This window comes from Pistacia vera, unplaced genomic scaffold (genome assembly GCF_008641045.1).
Source record: "Pistacia vera cultivar Batoury unplaced genomic scaffold, PisVer_v2 Contig1191, whole genome shotgun sequence".
In the NCBI taxonomy this organism is placed as follows: Eukaryota; Viridiplantae; Streptophyta; class Magnoliopsida; order Sapindales; family Anacardiaceae; genus Pistacia; species Pistacia vera.
In genome coordinates, this window is record NW_022195239.1 from 150,857 (window position 1) to 172,304 (window position 21,448).

Consider the following 21,448-nt stretch of genomic DNA (forward strand, 5'->3'; position numbering starts at 1 on the left):
ACACTTCGAGGAGCTAGGGACCTCCCAACCAATTTCCAGAATTTTCTCAATACCCACACTCTCTCGCATTCTTTTAGTTATATACATTTCATCTCAGCTAGACACGCGTATATTCCTCTAACTACCTCCCTTAACCAATTCCCTATCACACTCTTTACACCCCTGCCCATAACGTCTTTTACACCCCGCTGCCCTTTAGTTTATTTCCCCCTTTATACTTATTAAACTTTGTGAATGGGAGGTCTAACAATAAGTGACCCATGTTCTTTGATTCAAAGCTAATAAGTAGTTGCAAATCACCTGTTTCTGTGCCTGTAATTCATATCCTAGATTTGGTTTTATTGTACCTCTTATTAAGTTATGATTGCAGGGATATTTTAATGGATATGTTGTTAGGTTGCCTAATCAAGTTATCATCACATAACCCATTCAATATAGCTAATAAGTTGTAATACACGCCTTCGTAGCTCAGGGATCAAACCTACAGTTTGTTTAATTTTTAACTGCTCAATGCCCATGGATAAACTCTTACTCAATAGTCAATATAATATATATTTGCTGGTAAAAATGATTTGGTTCCCATAAACTTCTTTCAAACGGATCCGATCCACCGAGCAGAGATAGGGCGAAAGATTGACAGTTAACAAATAATCAGAATTCTTGGAAAGTTTGACAATCAAATCATTGAGAAGAACTTGATGAAAAGCCCTGTGGCAGGCAAGTGTTAATCAATTACCACCCTCATGGGTGGTATGCCATATAAACCATGTGCACCAAACTAATATCAAGCACCTACAGCCTGAATAAAAAGCTGTGGGGGGTGGGGTGAGGTTAAACAAGATGGGGTAAGGTAGAAGAAGAAAAACTTGAGCTCAAACTAAATTTGTGATGTTTATTATTTGGGTGTAAACTCAGTTAACTCAAGAAAGGACAGCCGCAATATTGGCAGTCAAAATAGCAATGGACAACAATAACAACATTCTAAGGTATATCAAGTACATTTGAGAAAAAAAAAAAATGTTCTCAGACAATGCATCTGCTTATAGCTTAAATGGATCTGCTTAATGAACCTACGTTGGCTCACTTTCACTAGGAAAGTACTTTCTGCACCTCGGTTGTAACATCTTTGGGGGGTTTTTCTGCATGAAGATTTGCCACAACGCCCTTCTTGGAGTAATAGTCAATTACCTGCATTTTGAACACAATGCAAAGAGATTTAATAAGAAACACTAATGACTATCAGTTATGGAAAAAGCATATATTGACAGAACTTAAATCTAAAAAGGGCATAATCAATTTGATAAAATCACAGCATAAATCAAAATATATCAGAGTAAATTGTAGGGGCATTGGCATATGACTCACAGAAAACACTAATGGGTATAAGGACAACCGCAAACAATTCATGATTTAAAGAGAACCAAGTTGGACATACACAATCAATGGTAAGAAAAATGAACTAAAATTGTTAAGTAGATAGCATATAGTAGGATTAAGATAATAATTGCACAGTTATCACCAATTGACATGTCAGGCATCTCAGGATCAATAAGATTGAATTAAACTTTACTGCCAAGTAGATTATAAGCAGTAACAAGTAAAAAAATTTTGCCGAAAAATATCAAAGCAAGTGAAAGCAATATTAGACAATATACCGGTTCAGTTTGCTTGTGGAAAGCCTCCAGTCTCGACTTGAGAACAGCAGCAGTATCATCTTTGCGTTGAATCAAAGGTTCACCAGTTACCTACATGAAATGAAAAGAACAAACGTTGGTAAAGAAATCTGCAACTGGTTCATAGAGGTCACTGGAAGTGCACATGCAAACACCATTCACTTGAATCAGATTTGTAGAACAATTAAATTGAACCAGATGTCAGCATATAGATAAATTCTCTTTCATTCTATTCTTATGAGATTTCATATATTTCACTGGATATCCATATCTGTCAGTAGAGAAATTACAATCATTGTTGCGCAAATCTTCCAGTACTCTTGCCAATGCAAACTGTTTGCCATTTTTCAATAAGGAATTTGCTTTATATTCTTGTAGTATAGTTATCGGCAACATGTATGGCCAACCTATACAGTCTCTAAATACAACACCAACAGAGCTACACTTACAACAAACAGAAATAGTTTCTTGGACATCTAGACCTGGAACCCTCATTTAAACTTAAAAATCCTACTTGCTCCTTTCCCAATACATTCTCCCAATGCTTTGCACCAAATACCAAGTATATTAGCTATATGACTAATTATTTACAAATGTAAAAGAAGTATAAAGAGAATAATTAATATTGACTTACATCATCAACACCAGGAACCTTCGGAGGTGCGAATTTGGAGTGATAGCTCCTACCACTAGAAGGGTGGATCCAGCGACCAGTAATCCTCTCCTCCAATATGGCATCATCAATAGCAAAATTGAGCACCTTGTCAACTTTAGCTCCCTGCTTCTCAAGCATCTCATCAAGCTGTATATAAAGGTAAACAACAGCACAGTTAGAAGCTCATATAACTAAACTGGGTAGACTCAATTATTTGAAGATTAACACACAGATTCACGAACAACAGACATGCACAAACATAATCAAGCCATTCAAAGGACTTGATACCTTCTGCGCCTGAGCAACAGTTCGTGGAAACCCATCAAGAATGAAACCTTTCTGACATGAGGGTTTCTTAATCGCTTCATCTATAATTCCAACCACCAAGTCATCAGAAACAAGTTGTCCCTGAGAAACCATTACAAAAGATCCCATCAGCAACTAACAACAAGAACCACAAAGATGGCACAACATTTTCAACAGAAAAATAATTCTGACCTGGTCCATAGCCTCCTTCGCCTTAACCCCAAGGGGAGTTTTAGCAGCAACAGCAGCTCTTAACATATCACCAGTAGCCAAGTGGCACAGACAGTACTCATCCTTAATGATTGGTGATTGAGTACCTTTTCCAGATCCCGGAGGGCCTGCCAGTCATACCATATTCTAATGATCACAAAGCAACAACCTTTTATATAACAAACGCAAACGCTAAGTCGTGGCAATCAATTGTCAGAATAGCAATATTGCACGTACATTCCAGTGTAAAAATTATCTTTTTATTACTCCAAATTGCCTTTAAAATGAATAAAAATCTTGCTAACAAGTTACACCAACGACCATGAAAATAATAACTGGAAACAAACAACTTTAAAACTGAAAATTTCTACTTTAATATAAACGTTTCAAAATTCAATTACCCAAATAACTATCCAAAACTGATAAACTTTTTTAGGCCACGAACAAAGCACCAGTCCGGCAGTCCCAAATTCTTTAATACATAATGTTGACATGTAAAACATATTGTACGAGTAGCTAGCAAAATAAAAATACAAAATTTGGCATAAAAATTAGATAAGAATATCGGATCTGAAGAGAAAGGTGTAAGGGGTAGAAAAAAGGTTACCAATGAGAATGAGACGTTTGTCGGGTTTGGTGGAGCACTTCATGCGACGGAGGAGCTCGGTCATGAGATCTACGGATGGCACATCTTCCAAGTTGGCTGCTGAATTAGTCGCCATTCTTGTTGGTTGAGGGTTTTTCTTTTTTTTTTTTTCTGTGGAAGAATGCAACAAGAACCAGAGATGGAGAGAGTGTATAAATGAGAGAGTGAAGGGAAAATAAAGATGGATTCTTTGAGTTCGGACCTTCCAACGCTTCAAACACAAGCTGTGTGGTCTTACCAGGCTCTGTCAATTGACTGTTATTCCCTTAGCCGGTCAAAGTTTCAGACTAAATCAAATTATGGTTGGTATTGGAAGTTAACGAGGTATTAGAAGACAAATCTTTGATTTTATTAATATCCCTTTTATTATTATATTTTACAAACAAATTTTCCATAAGAATGAAACATAGACTTTTGAGAGAAATGTTTAAATTATCTGAATATATTAACCAAAAATCAGAAAGTGCAATGAATTTATCACATTTTAGTAATAAAAAAGTTGGGGAAAGCTTTGATGTCAATATGATTAATGAATTGGGTCAGGGAGAAATTTAAGTTAGGTGGGTCAGTACTCAGTAGTAGTTACAAATGGGAAATCAAAGAAGGAAACAGTTTGGTGGATATCTTTCCGTACGGAGGCAATCAATCTAATATTTCTCTGATATTTCAAGAATAAATTGTTTCAATTTTTTAGGTATGGTAAGTATAATCAACACTGATTCTTGAGTGTATAATTCTTTAAGGTAAAACCGAACAAAAACTACATTCCCATAAGGAGAAGTAATAGCCAAATACAAAGCCAAACTAAAACAATATTTCATCATATCGAGCAACCCCATGGAGGAATTCAATTAACTACCCAATAATTGCAGTTCGCTTTAGCTACTACAAATGGTAAGGGTCAACAACGCTTATATAGATTATGGAAACAAAACAGAACTTAGATGAAAGTTAAACATTTAAGCCAGAGTACTTGAAGAGCATAGAACATTTTCTCCCAGAATCCCTACAGGATTTCTACAACTAACATCTTGTAGACATCAAAAACCTTATAAAAATGGCAGTAGTACAGAAGATATCAACACTCATCTCAAAATTTACTCATCATCTTCAACTTTTGATTTCTTCTTCTTTTTCTTTTTAGCATCACTGGTGGCCTGCACATCATCTCCTTCATCCTTGGACTTCTTCTTTTTCTTCTTCTTGGCTGTTCCATCTTCATGAACATCATCGTTAACACCATTTGATTTTTCCAACAGCTGAGTCTCCTCATCCAGTTTTCGCTTGTCCTTCTTTTTCTTTTTCTTCTCTGATTTAGCTACCTCAGAAGCATCTCCATTATCCACTGACATAGGTTCACCATCCTCTGCAACCGCAGATTTTGACTTCTTTTTCTTGCTTTTCTTTGCTGCAGCTTCTTCTGTCTCCATATCTGATTCAGAGAAAGAAATGATAATAATGTAAAAATACAAATTTGAATGCCATGAAATAAAATTATACAATGCAAACATGCTAAAACCAACAGATTGGAACTAGTTTGCACTTGAGAATAATCTACTATCATATCTCTTCACGGGAAGGCAAAGCAGGCCAGTATCCAACATATTTACCATCCAAATAATCTTCCAATCAAACCACTCAACTATATGAATAGAATTTGTGTAAAAGAAAAAAAATCAGTTTATGTATTTGCACACCATCGCTTTGAGTACTTTCAATTGCAGCTTTCATGACATCAATGTTTTTACGAGGTGCAACTCCCTTGTCATAAAAGTCCAGTCGCTCTTCAACTTGCTCACGAAGTTTCTCACCAAAAACAGTAGTGTTGCTTTCTGCAATACAAGATGACCATACAAAGTTAATTTTAAAGGAAAATGACTCGGCACAAAATTGATGTAAAAGGAATGTATGTCTCATGAAAGATATTAGACATTGATACAATACTACTCTATCAAAAGTTCAAATTACCTGCAAAACAGTCAATGCGAGATGCAATGGAACATTTGTTTGCAAGATAACGAGCCATTCGACCCTTGTTCCTTGCAGAAGCTCGACCAATGAAAGATGAGTGGAAAATCAAACCATACTTTGGTGTGTTTCCTCGAGTTTTTAATGCCCTGAAGACAAAAGTGGGTGGCATGAGAACTTAAAGCCAAGAAGGAAAAATCTCTTTTACCACAGAAAAGATATGGTCTGATGTCCAAATGTTATTGTAAACATAATAGCTTCCAAAAATCTGGAATCAGGCTCTACAAATTCAAGCCAGTAGATGAATATTAAGTATGTGCTTAAAGCTTACAATTATAGCAACTACATAAATTTTATAAGGAACTCAATTCATAGGGTATTGTAGAAATAATAGCTTCCTAAAATCTGCATTCAGGCTCTACAAATTCAAGCCAGTAGATAAAAAAATGTGTTTAAAGCTTACGATTATAGCAACTACATAAAATTAACAAGGAACTCAGTTCATAGGGTAAAACACCTGAAGAGGGCTTTCTCTGCGCCAAGGATCTGAAGTGTAGAAGATGGGCACTTAGCTAGATTTGTGAGACTACCAGCATGAGAAATCAACCGAGCCCCAACAACTTCACCAATCAAGGAGGCCAAATTTGGTGCAATGTCATTCATTTTAGTAACCAGATACTCATATAGCTTCTTCCTGTACTCAGAAAGGTTCATTACCTTCTGAGCAAACATCTGGACATTAATCAAGTCAACAGCAGATAAGTCCTGCCCTGCAAAAAAGGAAAAAATAAATAAATTATAAGTGATTGTAGTCCAAGATAAGTTTAATATGCAACATAAAAACAAGAATTTTACCCATTGATGCTTTGCCAGCTTCAACAATCTCCTTGGCCTTATCTTCATCTCCGAGTATGTCTGTTAAAGCTGGTATAATATCATCAGACAACTTTGACTTGTCCTCTATAAGTTTTACAACTCTGGCATAGAGATAATTGTCATTGACAATTTTGACTAGTTCAGGGAAATGCCAAGAGTACCATTCTCTGCAGGAAGTCAAAAAAGAGAGAACAAGTTGTCAGTAAGAAGATTGAAACTAAAATCTGGTTTAATACAGTAAATGACCTCCACAGTTTTTACCGCCAGACACCAGATGACATTAATCAGTTGCAAGAAAAATTTCCAGCACTTTTTTTTGCTGTAGTAAATGGTCAGTTAACCACACATTCTCAGAAGTTCATGACTTCAAAATAAAAGGTTTATTCACGCGTGCACAGCAATAACGAACCTGACTCTCATGGAGAAGGAATTAATGTCCTTGTCAAGAGTATCGAGAAGGAAAATGGCTTGAATAACCATATTGTCCACTCGGTTGACATTGAACTTCACCTTTGCCCTGCTGTAACTGTGTCCCAGACCCAGCTGAGCTTTTTCAAGGTCACCAGGCTATAAATGGAGATTGACAGAGAGACTTTGTTAGATAACCAATCCTAATTGTTATGAATTTAAAAAGAAAACAAAATTGTTTGAAGGAAAATCACAAACCTTTAAGTCCTTAATGAACCTATCAAAATGCAGCCGCACACCACGAAGAAGTTCAAGAACAAACTCATTGCTTTGACAAGGAATCTTGGTCACTTCAAAGATATGTGACCCAATCTTAGGCTCTGATACTCCTAGACTAAATTTCTGCTTCTTTCCTTCCTTAACTTTTGGGAGATTAAGCTCCAAAAAGTTCCTCAACTCATCAGTCATAAGCCCTACAAACCAAAACCAGTAAATGCTAAACTAAGCCAACGTTGGATAACAAGCCAAAATCTTCAGTTAATTATTTTTTTTCTTTAAATTTCAGCATGAAACAAAATGTTTCAGTTCCTGTCATACTTATAATTCATAAGTACCGATTAAAAAAAAAAAGAAAAAAAACCTTAACCATACAAAATGTATTTTAAGAAACACCAGAAGCAGAAAATAAGTAGAGCGAGAAGCAAATGCAAAAGCGATAAACAAAACAATCCTATATGTTCTTTTTCTAATCGACAAAACAATACAGTTGTCAGAAGAATATACAACAAGAAATATAAAACCTATTAAACTCATACGTATGTTATCCTCTTCCTTTTTTCAGCGTAAAAACAGAGAATTAAAAAGGCATAGCCCATATATGAGTAACATAAACGCACGTCCATTTACACAAGCTTAAACCCAAATAAGAAATGTAATTCAACAATTACAAAAATATTTTTTTTTTAAACTTCTTTGCAGCTCAGGGGTTTAAGCTTGTCACCTTCAGAGACAGAGTTGCACTGATTGAGAGCATCAAGAGCGGACTCGAAAGGGTGGAAAGCTGTAAGCTGAACGACCTTACCGAACCTGTTCATATCTGTAATGGAGCTCCGAACCGCCTCGGTGTTTTGGCCGATTTCATCGAGACCATGAGCCAAAAACAATGAATAGCCTGAAGCTGTCTCGTACAACAAATACAGAGCCATTGAAGAGGCTCAAAACAAGAAACACCAAGCACTGTAAGTTGCAGTCTCTCGGCGTGAGATACTCGCTGACAGTTTAGACTATGAAAGCAGAAGAAGAAGAAGAATTAGGGTTTAAGAATTTTATAGGTTTTATTAAAGTGCTATTAAATGGACCGGTTAACCCGACCCAAATCCAGACCTAGCCCAAATAATATGGGCTTATCAGGGTTTTACTTGGGCTTAACTTTAACAAAAGGTCAGTCGTGTGACCGATTGTATTTTTGTAAAAATATTTGTTTTAATTTGATACAAAAATAAAATCAAGAAATAAATAATCTTAATCTCAATTTTAGTATTATTTTAAATGTAAAACTTATATTATGAATTTTATAAAATGGTATTGTCAAGGTAATTAATGAAAATTCAAAATTTTCCTCTTTATTTGTTTAAAAATAATGTTATAAAAATTGTGTATAATGTATATAGTAATGTAATATTATTTAAATTTGTATGAGAAACATATAATTAAGTAATTCACAATGTATTCCTATGAAATAATGCAATATCGATTGAGATGCAAAAAGTCAGTATGACAACTTGGAGTACATACTAAATTAAATATTACATATTAAAAGTGATTGATTATAAATTAAAAAAAAAAAATGTTCATATACAAATTTATATATAAATTAACGCACAACTTAAATGAAAGTGTGAACATCAAAGGTCAATATAATAAAGGATATTCCTTTATATAATGCTCTTAACATTTGAAAAGAAATTGATAGTTTGTTTAAAAGAAAAAAAAAAAAAGTAGTCATATGACTCACATCCTTAATAAAATAAGTATACTATAGAGCAGGGAGTTGATTGTTTGGGCCAAGTAGGTGATGTGGGTTGGGTTGGTTATTCAAGGCCCATGCAAGGCCATGGTTGTTATTGGCAAAAGTGACAAATTCACTGACAATTCTTTAACAAACTCTGTTTTCTAAGAAGTGCAAAACATTTCGCCTAGAGCTTCATCACTTAACCGTTGTAATTGCAGCTTCTCACGAACACATTACACAATTCAATAACACAACACGTACCCACTTTTCTTACCTTAAAAATTCATGTGGGTTGTCGTTAGCATCCGCCATTTTAGCTCATAAGAAGTTTCATATCGACACCACTTACAAGCCGGACTCTTTTATTCACTGAGAAGTCATGGTTTGGCTCATATATGGTTTTGAGTTATTTAGGAATCACATAAAATATAGAGCAATGTTAGTTTTACAAAGATACATACAAAGAGGATATACAAAGACAATCTTCATCCTTGATTTTCATGATTTTTCTCTCTCTCTTTCTCTTTTTCTGTTTTTTCTTTGTTTTTTTCTTCTTGATGATGTCACTTTATAACCTTCTTCGTATGTGTCTTTGTAAGGATAACATTTTTCTAAAATATATGCATGGTTCCTTGTATGTCATTGTCAAACCACCATAATAGCATCACTTGATTCTGAGTTCAATATTTTAGGTCAAATTAATGTTTGATAATTGGACTTTTCTCGGATTTTCTCAGCTGGGGTGGCTGCTTTAATTGGGATAGGATTAAATTACCCACCAAATAAACTCAAATGTGCCAATAACAAAGTCTTTAAAATAAAGAATGAATGAAGATTTTTCTCATTATTGAGCGGTGCAATCATGCATGGGTGAACCCCATTGGGTCCCCAAAGATAATCTCTTATCTCTTATGACAAAATATTCCAGTGCTGAATTTCATGCCTTTAAATTTTATGCTTATGCTGAAGTGATAAAGATAAAGATTCTTCAAATCATCATATGGTTATCATGTCCCTCTTGATTGAATTATTTGATAAAGACTTGGCATGCTACCATGAAAATACTTGGCCCATATTTTGTGCTGTCACTGAAATCTCAGACTCAGACCCACCTTCCTCCTCACTGTTCTTCTTTCTTGAATGCATCTCATCGCATCCCTCCATTATCATTTAATTAAATGCTCTTCATTATTATTAACCTAACGTTTGTCCTCTCTATTCAAACTGCCTGAGATTGAAGTTACATTACAGTACTACGCCTCTATGATTTCACATTAGATAGAGATTTAACTATTAATATGACTAAAAATATCGATAACGTATTAAATCAGTCAAGATTCTTTTGGATTACTCACTGAGGCCACTCACCGCAGCTCTTGATTATTAAGATATTCATGGCCTACCCAACATAATGAGGTGTGTTGATGTTTGATTTTGACACCTACGACGCACACATGCAAAGTGCTAAGTGGACTTAGAAATTACATGTGATATGAAAATGTGCAATGAGAGAATAAATAAGAAACAGTTTTCAAAGTGGTTCAGATGCTCAAAAGTGAATCCTACGTCCACTGTGGTTGTATTAATAGGTGGTTACAGTCAGGTCACGTATATCGAGTTAAATTACAATCAAGAGAGAGTTTAAATATATATAGAGAGAAAGAGTGTGTGTATGCTTTGGAAGACTGAAGAAGAGTCAATCTCGTAAATGAGAGAGGAGCTCTTTATTTATAGTTGGTGGATCCAAGGTAGTAGTCATGATTTTACAATCGAACAGGTGTGGTACAATTCCTAGCCCGCTTCCCATTGGTTGTCTGCACAGGAGACATCCTTAAATCGCGTAGGGCTTGGGCAGGTGGACAATTCCTAGCCACTCACAAGCTTGGCATTCACCTGCCGCACTGACGATAGCTATACCTCTTCCGTCCTTGCGTGACATGGCAGCGTCTAGACGGCACAAACCATTCTTGAACTCTGATTGGCCCTTGCTGACATAATCTCACATCATCCCTGATTTTTTAGGCATAACAGAAGCCTCCCAGTTTTTAAGGTTTAAGGATTGAACCTTGAGAACTTCATGATTATGCCGTGACTTGACTTATCCCAAATGATGCTTGACCGAGCTAATCGAGCTGTAAGGAGGTTGCAACATATGTCTCTAAGAATAGCATAAGCAACCTGAGGTGGCCTTCCCCCATAGATTCAGTGGCTTGGGTCGAACCCTGCTCAGTGCTATACCAACCTGCTTTGAGTTTCATCCGTATCTTGCGACCTGAAAATACTTAGCACATTTTTAGCGAAAGCAAGGAATCACATTGTTTCGAAATTGATACACGGCAAAGAGTGTTTTACTCGATTGACCTTTTCAGATATTATCCATTGCGCATGATAGCTAGGCTGGTCAATCAAATAATCTTTATTCTAACATACGTGTCTATTGCACAATCAGTGTCAACCATGCACATTAAATGCAAGTCATGCTGAAACGACATTCCCTTTCAGAGCATTAAATGCGAATAAGGGCGCATTTAATGTGGAGGAGGTAATCGTGTCGATGCTTGGTTGCTGCAATGGAAGGAAACGTCAATTGGTATCTACAAAGCGTGAAGGTTACTCTTCTCGCAGATTAATGACACGTGGTCGTAATCAATGGCGAGAAACTTATCCTTCCCAAGCGTCACTTGCTAAGGGAAACCAATCGTCGTTTTCTCCCTTATAAAACCCCAGGTTCGCCTCAAGTTTTATCATAAAACTCACATTTTCAGAGAGAAAAACAAAACTCTTGCAAAATCAGTCTACCCTTCTTCCAGTTGATGCGCACTCTTCGTTACGACATGAAGTTCGTTCCTAATAGTCAAGAAGTAAGGAGGACATCTCCTTCGTTTTCTTCTATTATTTTTGTCAATAGTTGGACTTCTGGTAATGGTGGGTATGAACTGCCTGGTAAGCTTTTATGGTGTGTATTTCTGGACAGCGGTAAGAAGAGAACTTTTTTCTTTATAAAAAGTGAGAACTTAGGGCAGGGATCCTTAGGGATTCATTCCCAAGGGTTTTTAGGGTTTTTCTAGGAATTAAGGAAGGTAAATTAGGGTTTTTTTGGCTCTTCCATGTCATCATACGCAACATTGTATAAAGACTGAATTATCTTTGCATGTCGCACATTTTTCAGACTTTAGGAGTAATGGATAATCTACCGACCAGAACAGCCGAGGGGACGAGCTCGTAGGTGCCGGGCACCCCAGTAGGTCTAGTGCAAGAGGCCTTATCAGTGGCCCCCTGGGATGAGATATAGAAAGCGGTGGATCAGTTCATGCTTAGCGTGGATGTCTACCAGTATAGGACATACATACCTCAGAATCCCCTAGAGGAAATGGTCATGATCTCCGAGGCGATCTTTAAATGTGGGGCGTTGATACCTTTTTACCCCTTCATTAGATCGATCCTCGATCACTTCGAGGTCGTGCCATTACAATTGACGCCTAATGCGTATATGATAACGGTTGCTATGTATATCGCATGTGGCGAAAATGGTCTAGGCGAGCTGACAACGCTAGAGCTTGCATGATCTTACTATCTAAAGAAGAGCAAAGATAAAGACTCCTTTTACCTCTCAAAGTGATCTACGATCGAGGGAGGAATATTTAGTTACCCTAGTAACGTTAGGGCTTATGAGACCAAATTTTTCTTTTTTGAATATGATGGCATTTGCCAATTTAAGGAACCGAGTAGGTTTTCCTTTCCTTTGATTTGCAAACTGTTCCTTTTTCTTCAGCTCTTATATTTAACGAACTTTTTGTCTCTTTGCAGGAAATAAGACAACCAGATTGACGGCTTTGACAGATTTTAACTGGATTGTGACATTCGGTCATCTACCTGAGCAGTGTCGCGATGCGAGACTGCTCATGACTACTGCCAACTTAAGAAAGTATGGTTTTTTCAATCTAGAAGCATCTTTGGAACCCTTAGCCCATAAGTATCTTCACACTTAGAACCCCTTTCTTTTGCTTGAGGTGACCTTTTTGCTAACATGCTTTCATGGTGCGTAGCGACCATGCCACCCAAGATTCCAAGGTCATCGACAAAGACTAGAGGGTTCGTATTTCCCCGGGTCACCCCGACTGAGCTAGCCGAGGTAATCCCCGGCGATATCCCCACAAGAGGGATACACATTGGCGCCAAAAGGTGAACACCCACGGAGCGACGTGGGGAAGCTCCTCACCTCACTGCTACTTGCGCCGCTAAGCAGAAAACTATGGGCTAAAAAACAAAGAAGAGGAAGCAACTGCTTGCTAAGGAGGAGTCGGAGTTTGATCTGAAGGGCTTACGGGTGCTGCCGAGGGGTCGCAGCCTTACCAGGCTTTTCGCTCGAGGCTGCCCTTGAGGAGCACACCAGACACTTCTGCGGTCCCTGAGAGCCCGTACAAAGAAGAGGGGGAGGTCGTGGTTACCCAAAGGAGAGCGGGCAAATAATAGGTCGACGAGATGCCAGTTCCCTCGAGGTCAGACATGTCTGTGTTAGATTCCATGGGGCAACTCCCAGAGCACCTGCAACCGGTGGTGTATACCCAGTGGCGGATCCAGGAATTTCACTCGATGGGGGCAAAAAAAAAAAATTTAAACCAATCATAACTATACTTTTTTTTTTTTTTCATTAGGATGAACTTCAACAAAAAGTTGTAAAATACAAATACATATATTAAAAAAACACAATTTTTTTACAATTGTCCTCAACGAGTTTTCATATTCTGAAAACGTTGGATAATCATCTCATCGTCAATTGTATCAAATACATCTTTCTCAATATAGGTGACCAAACAATCATTCATCCATTGATCTCCCACTTGATTGAATAACCGACTTTTCACAATATTCATTGCAGAAAAAGCCCTTTCAACGGTCGCAGTCGCAACTGGTAAAACCAATGCAAGTTTCACAAGCTTATACGCCAATGGATACAAAATGTTTTTTTTAAACCAAACTAAATTCTTAGTCAAATCACCAATTCCTTGTAACTTAGCAAATTCATCACATGAACGCATGTCAATAACATAAGTCTCAGCCTAGTTCTCAAGTACCATCAACTTAAATGCAGAAAAATCAGATGGATAAAACTGGGCAAAACGAATCAACTTATGTTTGTCAAAAGCAGAGAATGAATTACTTGGATCTAAACATGTCATACAAAGAAGCAGCTCAGTACTAATCTCAGTGAAACGAGTGTTAAGTTCTTGAATTGCATATCTATCCCAGTATAAAACAATTCAACTCGATAGTGATGCAAATTTGTCATGTGCTCAACTCTCTGTCATAGCCACCCTCGAATTGCAAACATATCATCCATATTCAAAATAGCAATATTATGCTTTTGGCAAAATGAAGAAACTTCACTTAACAAAGATTCCCATCCTTCATCTCTCAACAATTGTAACCGTTGTTTGGAAACTTTGACTAGAGCCATAGCATTTACAATGTCTTGATCTTTTCTTTGCAATGCTTGTGACAACTCATTGGTAATTGCCAATATACTTTTCATCATATGTAAATTAAATGCAAAATCAAAGGAATAGATTAAATCTAATAGATTACATGCTTCACCCCTTTGTTCAGGATTTAAACCATCTTCTTCAATAACCTCAAGCACATCGCCCACAGAGGATAACAAAAGGATTAAGTTGATCAATGTATAATAATATGAGCCCCAACGTGTATCACCAGCTTGTTTTAGACTTGTCTCTTGATTCAAACCTCGTCCCTTGCTAACTTCACCAATTTCTAGTGCTTGAACAAGTTTATTAATTTCGCTCTCCCAAAGCATGTCTCGATGCTTGCATGAATCTCCAACAACATTTATCAGATTAGTAACCAAGCTAAAAAACGAAGCAATAGAAATGTGATTTTTTGCAACAGCTACTAGTGTCAACTGAAGTTGGTGAGCAAAACAGTGAACATAATAAGCATATTCATTCTCCCTCAAAATCAAACTTTTCAAACCATTAAATTCTCCTTGCATATTACTTGCCCCATCATAACCTTGTCCACGTAATCTTGACAAACTCAATCCATGTTGACAAAATAATGACTCAAGAGCCATCTTAAGTGATATTGCAGTTGTGTCACTAACATGTACAATGCCAAGAAATCGCTCGAGTACATGACCCTTTTTATCTACATAACGTATGGCAATAGCCATTTGTTCTTTAATTGACACATCACGAGACTCATCAATCAAAACTGAAAATATTTCATCTCCAAGATCACTAATGATAGCTTTTGTGGTTTCATTTGCTACAGCATTCACAATATCTTTCTGGATCACTGGTGCTATCAATTTAAGATTCCCAGGTGCATTCTTCAAAACAACAATCTTAAAATGTTCATTATGCTGAGCTAGAAAATGAAGAAGTCCGAGAAAGTTACCTTAGTTCTTTGAGTCTTCAGTTTCATCATGACCACGGAATGCCAACCCTTGACGCAAAAGAAATCTAATACAAACAATGGATGCAGTCAAGTGAGTTCGGTATTCAGTCCCAACTTGATCTGATTGCTTAGATAGAGCCACTTCGATATGTTGCTTTTGATTCATTAAATTCACACAACTCTGTCGTGCTTGGTTATGAGCACTATTTGGCTGGCCAACATGAATTTGAAAGCGTTCTGGTTTCTTCCAATTACAAAATCCCTCACTAACGAAAGCGTCACTACCAGCTTGGCTTATAATGGAAGGTCTAAAAAGATAACAATACAAACAGAATGCAGCATCTTTGGTCACATTATACTCAAGCCAATCGCCATACACATCAAACCAAACAGGATTAAATTGACGATATCCTTTTCCAAATTTTGTCAATGGAAATGCATGATTTCGAGGCTGGCAACAACTTTTTTGCAAGTAAAATCTTCGAATTTAGGCCATAGAGCTGGATCAGATGGAAGATCTTTCAAGATGGCTTCTAGTTCTACATGACTTTCTTTTAATGGATCATTTTCTTTATCATTGGCTTTACTTTCTTGGACCGATGAGGATGATTGGTCCATTGCTTATTTTCTTTTGAGAAATTTATCCATACTGCATACCTAATAAGAAGTTTTAAACAAATAAAATAATAAGGAATTGTACAAGAATAATAACCTATAGTGATTTACATACATAGTAATGGAAAGACAATAAGAAATACATAGTAACCCATAGTGATTTACATACATAGTAATAGAAAGACAATAAGAATGTGATATTTTGTGGGTTTGAATTCCTTTTAGACTCATTTAACATGAATCATGCATATTTATAGAAAAAAAAAAGTCAACTCTTTTTATAAAATTTGAATTAGTCAAGTAATTTAATGAGGATGAAAGAAAAGATACATAAACAATGATTTCTCAAGCTAATCTTTACAAACAATAAATAATTAGTTGTTTATGTTTATAAAGTTTAAAAAGTTTTTGATATTGTCAACAAAGAATTGTTATATAGTATCCATTCTGTCAATTGTTTCTCAATCATTTATCTCCTATTACATATATTGGCAAGTGTACATGTTTTGCATATCTCATTATATTGTTCCCACCTATTTCCAGTTTCCTTCAAACTAGTTTGTGTATCACTTATTTGCTCAACCTTGGCCTGTTTCAACTGAAAAACAAACAGTATTATTCCAGGAATTAGGTGCGGAAGCGTTACTCATATTATTCCTCCTCCCTTTTTTGCCATTTCCTCCTCCTAACTATATTTGCCCCACTATTTGTGTCCAGTCTCAATCTTGGTATCTACATACTCTTCTTTTTTGGGTCTTTTGGGTTTATAGGGTCTGACTGATTTTGTGATTTGTTGTGTTTAGTCATACAAGCAATAGTATTGAATGTCAAACTTGAGTCTTTGAAGAAAAACCTTGTTACAAAATGATGCATAGACAATATGTCAGTGATGTTCCTTTACTCTTTTTTGAGCTTTTGCTATTTGTTTGTGGAATTGTGATTATTTCTTTAATATTAATTAATACGTTTCTTTATGGTAACAGCAACAATAGTGATTTTTTTCATGTGCGCATCCAACACACCCACATGATATAAATTTATTAACCAACTAACATCATCTCCTTTTCTTTTAAAGCTTTATGTTCTTAACCAAAATGATACTATCCAATTCGCCCTTTGGAAACTTTTTTCAACCACTGTGCTTTCCATTACGTATTCATTCCAAAACAATGATAAAATCTTTTTCATTTTTGATTTTTTGCCTTTCCCAATTGAGAGGATTAAAATTAAAATACACCTACCAAACCAAACTTATTTCTCAACAACAATTAAATTAAAGGAACAAACTAGAATGATACATGTAACATGATCTAAGTTCCAAATCCAACCATCATCAGTAAATGAGGCCTAATTCTTGATGAATGAATAATTTATTTTTTTGTCTTGTTTTTCATTGTGCGTGGGGACGTCTGGGCATTGCCGCATTGGCTAAATGGTAAGGGCCCTTTCAAAGACTCTGGTTAGCTATTAGGAGCAGGATTCGGGTTTAGTAAATCACAAATTCTAAATATATAATACTCAATTTTATTGGAAAACTACAATAACAAAAGCTCTAAAACTGTAAAACTGTAAAACATTGAATGAATAGAGAAAATTAGGGATTTCGCCTTTAGGATTAGGGACATTACCTTTTGATAAATTGATGAAAAGTAGTGTTGGTTCAGTCGTTCAAATTTGGAAGGAGAGTTCGGTGAGAGTCTGAGAGAGACTTGAGAGTTAGAGCACCTGCACCATGAGAGAAAAAAGGGAAGAGAGAAAGAGGGAAGAGAGATTTTAGCGTGTGTTGTTGTTCTGGTACTGTCAAGTTCAAAAACCAAAAAATCTTTTCTTTTCCCAAAATGTCAAAGTCTTATAGGGGCAAAATGCAAATAAATATAAATATTTATAGAATCTGAAATTTTTTAAAGTTTGATGGGGGCAGTGGTCCCCACTCGTTATTAAGTAAATCTGCCACTGTGTATACCCTGCTGGAGTGCCAACTGGATGTGGCCTTTAAGGAGTTCGTGGCTTCCCAACCCACAAACTTGGTCGCTACTACGCTTCAGCTGTAAAGCCAGGTAAAACAGCTCGTTCTTGTCGAGGACTTTCCAACATCAGTTGCTTTTCTAACCTTTATGATTTTCGGGAAAATGGAGGTTAACTCTTGTTTCTTTTCTCATGCAGTCCCTGCTCGCCTTGCATATGGCCCAACAAAAGATCGATCTGGACTCTGTTGGAGGGTTCCACAAGCTGAGGGAAGAGAATACCAAGCTGAAACAGGACTTCGCGGCTCTGGACGTAGAGGCGAAGGCGATCCATATTCAGGCAAATCGGTACTTGGTAGAGAGAAATTTTGCCCTTCACATAGTGGACTTCTAGAAGGCTGAGCTTGAGAAAAGAGGCGAGGAGAACAAGGAGCTCCAAAGGACAGTGGCCAAACTCACCAAAGAGTGTGGCGAGAAAGAGAATGAGCTAAAGGCAAGCTCTAAGCGTGCTATGAAGGCGAAGGAAGATATAACTTGACTGTGGGAAAACTATAAGAAGCAAAAGAGAGCTCTGGAGGCGGATCTTGAGCTGTCCCAAGGGCGAGTCGCTTCATTAACTAATCAGATAAAGCAGCAAAATCTTGAACTCGAGAGGAAAGCCGTTGACTGGGCAATACAGACCATCTACAGCTTGCGACCGAGGAATCTAAGGATGGACCTTTCCGACCTCCCGAATGAATATCAAGACATCCTTGCTTCCATAGCCCAAGTTGATGATGCCGAGGAGGAAGAGGGACAAGAGCCTCCTCTAGAGGATGACCAGCTAAAGGCATACGTCCCTGAGGACCCAGCAGCTAATTGGATGGTCGACGACCAACCGAGGAATACAGAGGTCGCGCCCGTGGAGCCTGGAGGCGGGGACCAGTGATCGCCTCTTCTGCTTTTGCACAACTTTCCTTTTGAATCTTCCTCTTTTTCTTTTGATCTTTTCTAATGCCTACTGTACTTATCTTAATCATATATAAAAGGAGTATTTTCGGCCACTTGTGATAGCACTTCTATAATTCGAGCACTTCACAAGACTAATATTATACATCTGATCAGGAAACTTGTAAAAATATCGTAATAAACAAGATCATTCAAAAGAACATGACACAAATATTTCTTCAAGATAAAGGAGACAATCTTATTCATAAAGATTACAAGGAAAACTTTACAAGTAAAAGAAATGAATAAAATTAAGAGCGAGTTCGGAATTACTGGTAATAGGGGCGAAGGTGCTCAGCATTCCAAGCTTGTAGTACTTCGGAACCATTAAGCCTCTTGAGGTGATACATTCCAGGTCGTACAACCTTAGCAATGCGGTATGGACCCTCCCAGTTAGGTCCCAATACCCTCGCACATGGTTCCCTTATATCGAGAATGACTTCTTTCAGAATCAGGTCATCAACATGAAAGTCTCTTCTCTTGGCCTTAGAGTTAAAGAACTTTTTCACACGCTGCTAGTAGGATGCTATCCTTAACCAAGCCTTGTCGCGGTGTTCTTCTACTAGGTCCAAACTTGCACATAGAAGTGCTTCATTGTCTGTTTCATTGAATAGATCTCTCTGGAGTGAACTAGTCCCTACTTCCACTAGGATCATAGCCTCGCAGTCATATGCTAGCGAGAATGACGTTTCTGAAGTAAAGGTTCTCAGAGCTGTTCTATATGCCCATAGAACTTCTGGGAGGTCATCGACCCAATTACCCTTGGCAGCACCAAGCTTGGCCTTCAGTGTGTGCTTGATGGTTTTGTTGATAGCTTTAACTTGACCACTGGCTTGCGGTCTTGCGACTGAGACAAATTTTTTATAGATCCCCGACTCATCGCAAAACTGTTTGAATTCCTCATTGTCGAACTACTTCCCATTATCAGGATGAGTGTATAAGGAATCCTGTAGCGGCACACTATACTCTTGAAGATGAAATCTTTGAGCTTCTTGGTAGCGATCGCAGCCAAAGGCTCAGCCTCGGCCCATTTGGTGAAGTAATCTATCGCAACCACAACATACTTGACGCCCCCTTTTTCTGGCTAGCATGGGTCCAATATGATCAATTCCCCACATAGAGAATGACTAGAGGCTAGTCATTATGGTCAGCTGGTGGGAAGGAGCTCGCAGCATGTTCGCGAACCGTTGGCACTTGTCATACTTTTTCACAAAATTAAAAGTGTCTTCTTGAAGTAGAGACCAATAGTACCATTGGCGAATAATTTTATTGGCGAGGGATCGTGCGGCGATGTGATTATCGCAGATCCTTTCATGTATCTCCCTTATAATATAGTCTGCTTCTTCGTCGGTTACACATCAGAGGAGAAGGGCGTGAAATCCTTGCTTGTATAACTGATCTCCGATGAGCGTGTAATGAGTAGCTCTGGTGCACAGGATTTTTGCCTTTGTCTTGTCACTGGGCAAAGTCCCATCTCGAAGATACTAAATTGTTGGAGTCATCCAGGAGATTAATTTGGTTGTAGCTATGATCTGCTTGAGTGAGCTGATACTAGGAATCTCTATGTATCAAATTGGAATACTTTCCGGCACATCTAAGTCTAGCGATGAGGCTATTCTTGCCAAGGCGTCCGTGACAAAGTTATTGTCTCTCAGGATTTGCTTGATCGTGAAGTGCTTGAAAGGCTCGAATGCGGTCTTAGCTTTCTTCAGATAGCTGATCATGTTCTCTTCCTTGGCTTGATATTCTCTCAAGATTTGATTAACAATCAGCTGGGAGTCACTATGAACATTGATCACGTCCGATCCCATTTCCTTTGCTAGTCGTAGACTGGCGAGCAGAGCTTAATATTTGGTCTCATTGTTCGTACCTTGAAACCCAAATCGAAGAATTTCATGAATGCGAGTCCCTTCGGGACTGAGGAGGAGAAGACCTGCCCCAGCTCTTTTCCTGTTCGAGGAACCATCGATATAGAGGCTTCAAGTCGATAAGTTCTAAATGGTTTTCTGGATGACTTCGCTGGCTTACTGCTTGGATTCTCAATTTGGCTGGTATGAGAATTTTGAAATGAAATCGGCAACAACCAACCCTTTGATGGTTGCCTTTGGTCTATAATGGAGATCAAACTGACTCAATTCCATTGTCCATTTGAGTGACTTACTCGAAGCTTCCGGCTTTTGAAGAACTTGCCTGAGTGGGTAGTTGGTCAAAACATGGATTGTGTGGGTATGAAAATAGGGTTGCAACTTCCTGGAGGCAATCAGTAGGGCATAAGCTAATCGCTCCATTTTCGGATACCGCATTTTGGCTTCTAGCAGTCGCTTGTTGACCCTGAGTATATTAAAAAATGATAAGCAACGATCTGTTGCTCTCGATATGAAGCAATTGATAGCAGCTATCCTTCCATTTAGGCTCTAAACTTGTTTTCGGTTGGTCAGGCTTTTCATATCAAGGAGAGCCTGAATCTTCTCAAGGTTGATTTCGATTCCCCTTTAGTTAACCATATACCCTAGAAATTTTTCTGAGGATACCCTAAATGAGCATTTAAAAGGGTTGAGCTTCATCCAGTACTTTCGGAGTATGTTGAACATCTTAGCGAGATGCGCTATGTGATTTGAAACGACATGCGACTTAACCAGCATGTCATCAACATAGACTTCCATCAACTTTCTGATCTACTTGGAAAACATATGGTTAACCAGCCACTAGTAA

General features: G+C 37.6%; 2 protein-coding genes and 1 pseudogene across 2 annotated transcripts; all 3 read right to left on the reverse strand.

The window, feature by feature from the left end:
* Positions 1-724: 724 nt before the first annotated feature.
* Positions 725-3,616, reverse strand: LOC116111518 (adenylate kinase 4). The gene is made up of 6 exons (XM_031397700.1): positions 3,452-3,616; positions 2,827-2,972; positions 2,617-2,736; positions 2,308-2,475; positions 1,656-1,745; positions 725-1,188 (listed from the first exon to the last, which is right to left on the reverse strand). Exons 1-6 carry the CDS (start codon positions 3,564-3,566, stop codon positions 1,090-1,092), a joined length of 738 nt encoding a protein of 245 aa, XP_031253560.1. The 5' UTR covers positions 3,567-3,616; the 3' UTR covers positions 725-1,089.
* Positions 3,617-4,282: 666 nt separating this feature from the next.
* Positions 4,283-8,028, reverse strand: LOC116111546 (nucleolar protein 56-like). The gene is made up of 8 exons (XM_031397720.1): positions 7,743-8,028; positions 7,001-7,215; positions 6,744-6,901; positions 6,314-6,501; positions 5,976-6,228; positions 5,459-5,607; positions 5,188-5,322; positions 4,283-4,922 (listed from the first exon to the last, which is right to left on the reverse strand). The coding sequence occupies exons 1-8, from the start codon at positions 7,945-7,947 to the stop codon at positions 4,588-4,590; spliced, it is 1,638 nt and encodes a 545-aa protein (XP_031253580.1). The 5' UTR covers positions 7,948-8,028; the 3' UTR covers positions 4,283-4,587.
* A 5,452-nt stretch (positions 8,029-13,480) lies between these two features.
* LOC116111460 lies at positions 13,481-15,788 on the reverse strand (annotated as a pseudogene).
* Between the last annotated feature and the right edge of the window lie 5,660 nt (positions 15,789-21,448).

Coding starts and splice junctions, on each gene's coding strand:
- LOC116111518 (XM_031397700.1), bottom strand. CDS start 3,566: ATGGCGACTAATTCAGCAGCCAACTTGGAAGATGTGCCATCCGTAGAT. Junction 2,476..2,616: donor CTGTTGCTCAGGCGCAGAAG/GTATCAAGTCCT, acceptor CTTTATATACAG/CTTGATGAGATGCTTGAGAA. Junction 1,746..2,307: donor AGGTTCCTGGTGTTGATGAT/GTAAGTCAATAT, acceptor CATTTCATGTAG/GTAACTGGTGAACCTTTGAT.
- LOC116111546 (XM_031397720.1), bottom strand. CDS start 7,947: ATGGCTCTGTATTTGTTGTACGAGACAGCTTCAGGCTATTCATTGTTT. Junction 6,229..6,313: donor AGCTGGCAAAGCATCAATGG/GTAAAATTCTTG, acceptor CCTTTTTTGCAG/GGCAGGACTTATCTGCTGTT. Junction 5,323..5,458: donor TCGCATTGACTGTTTTGCAG/GTAATTTGAACT, acceptor CTTGTATTGCAG/AAAGCAACACTACTGTTTTT.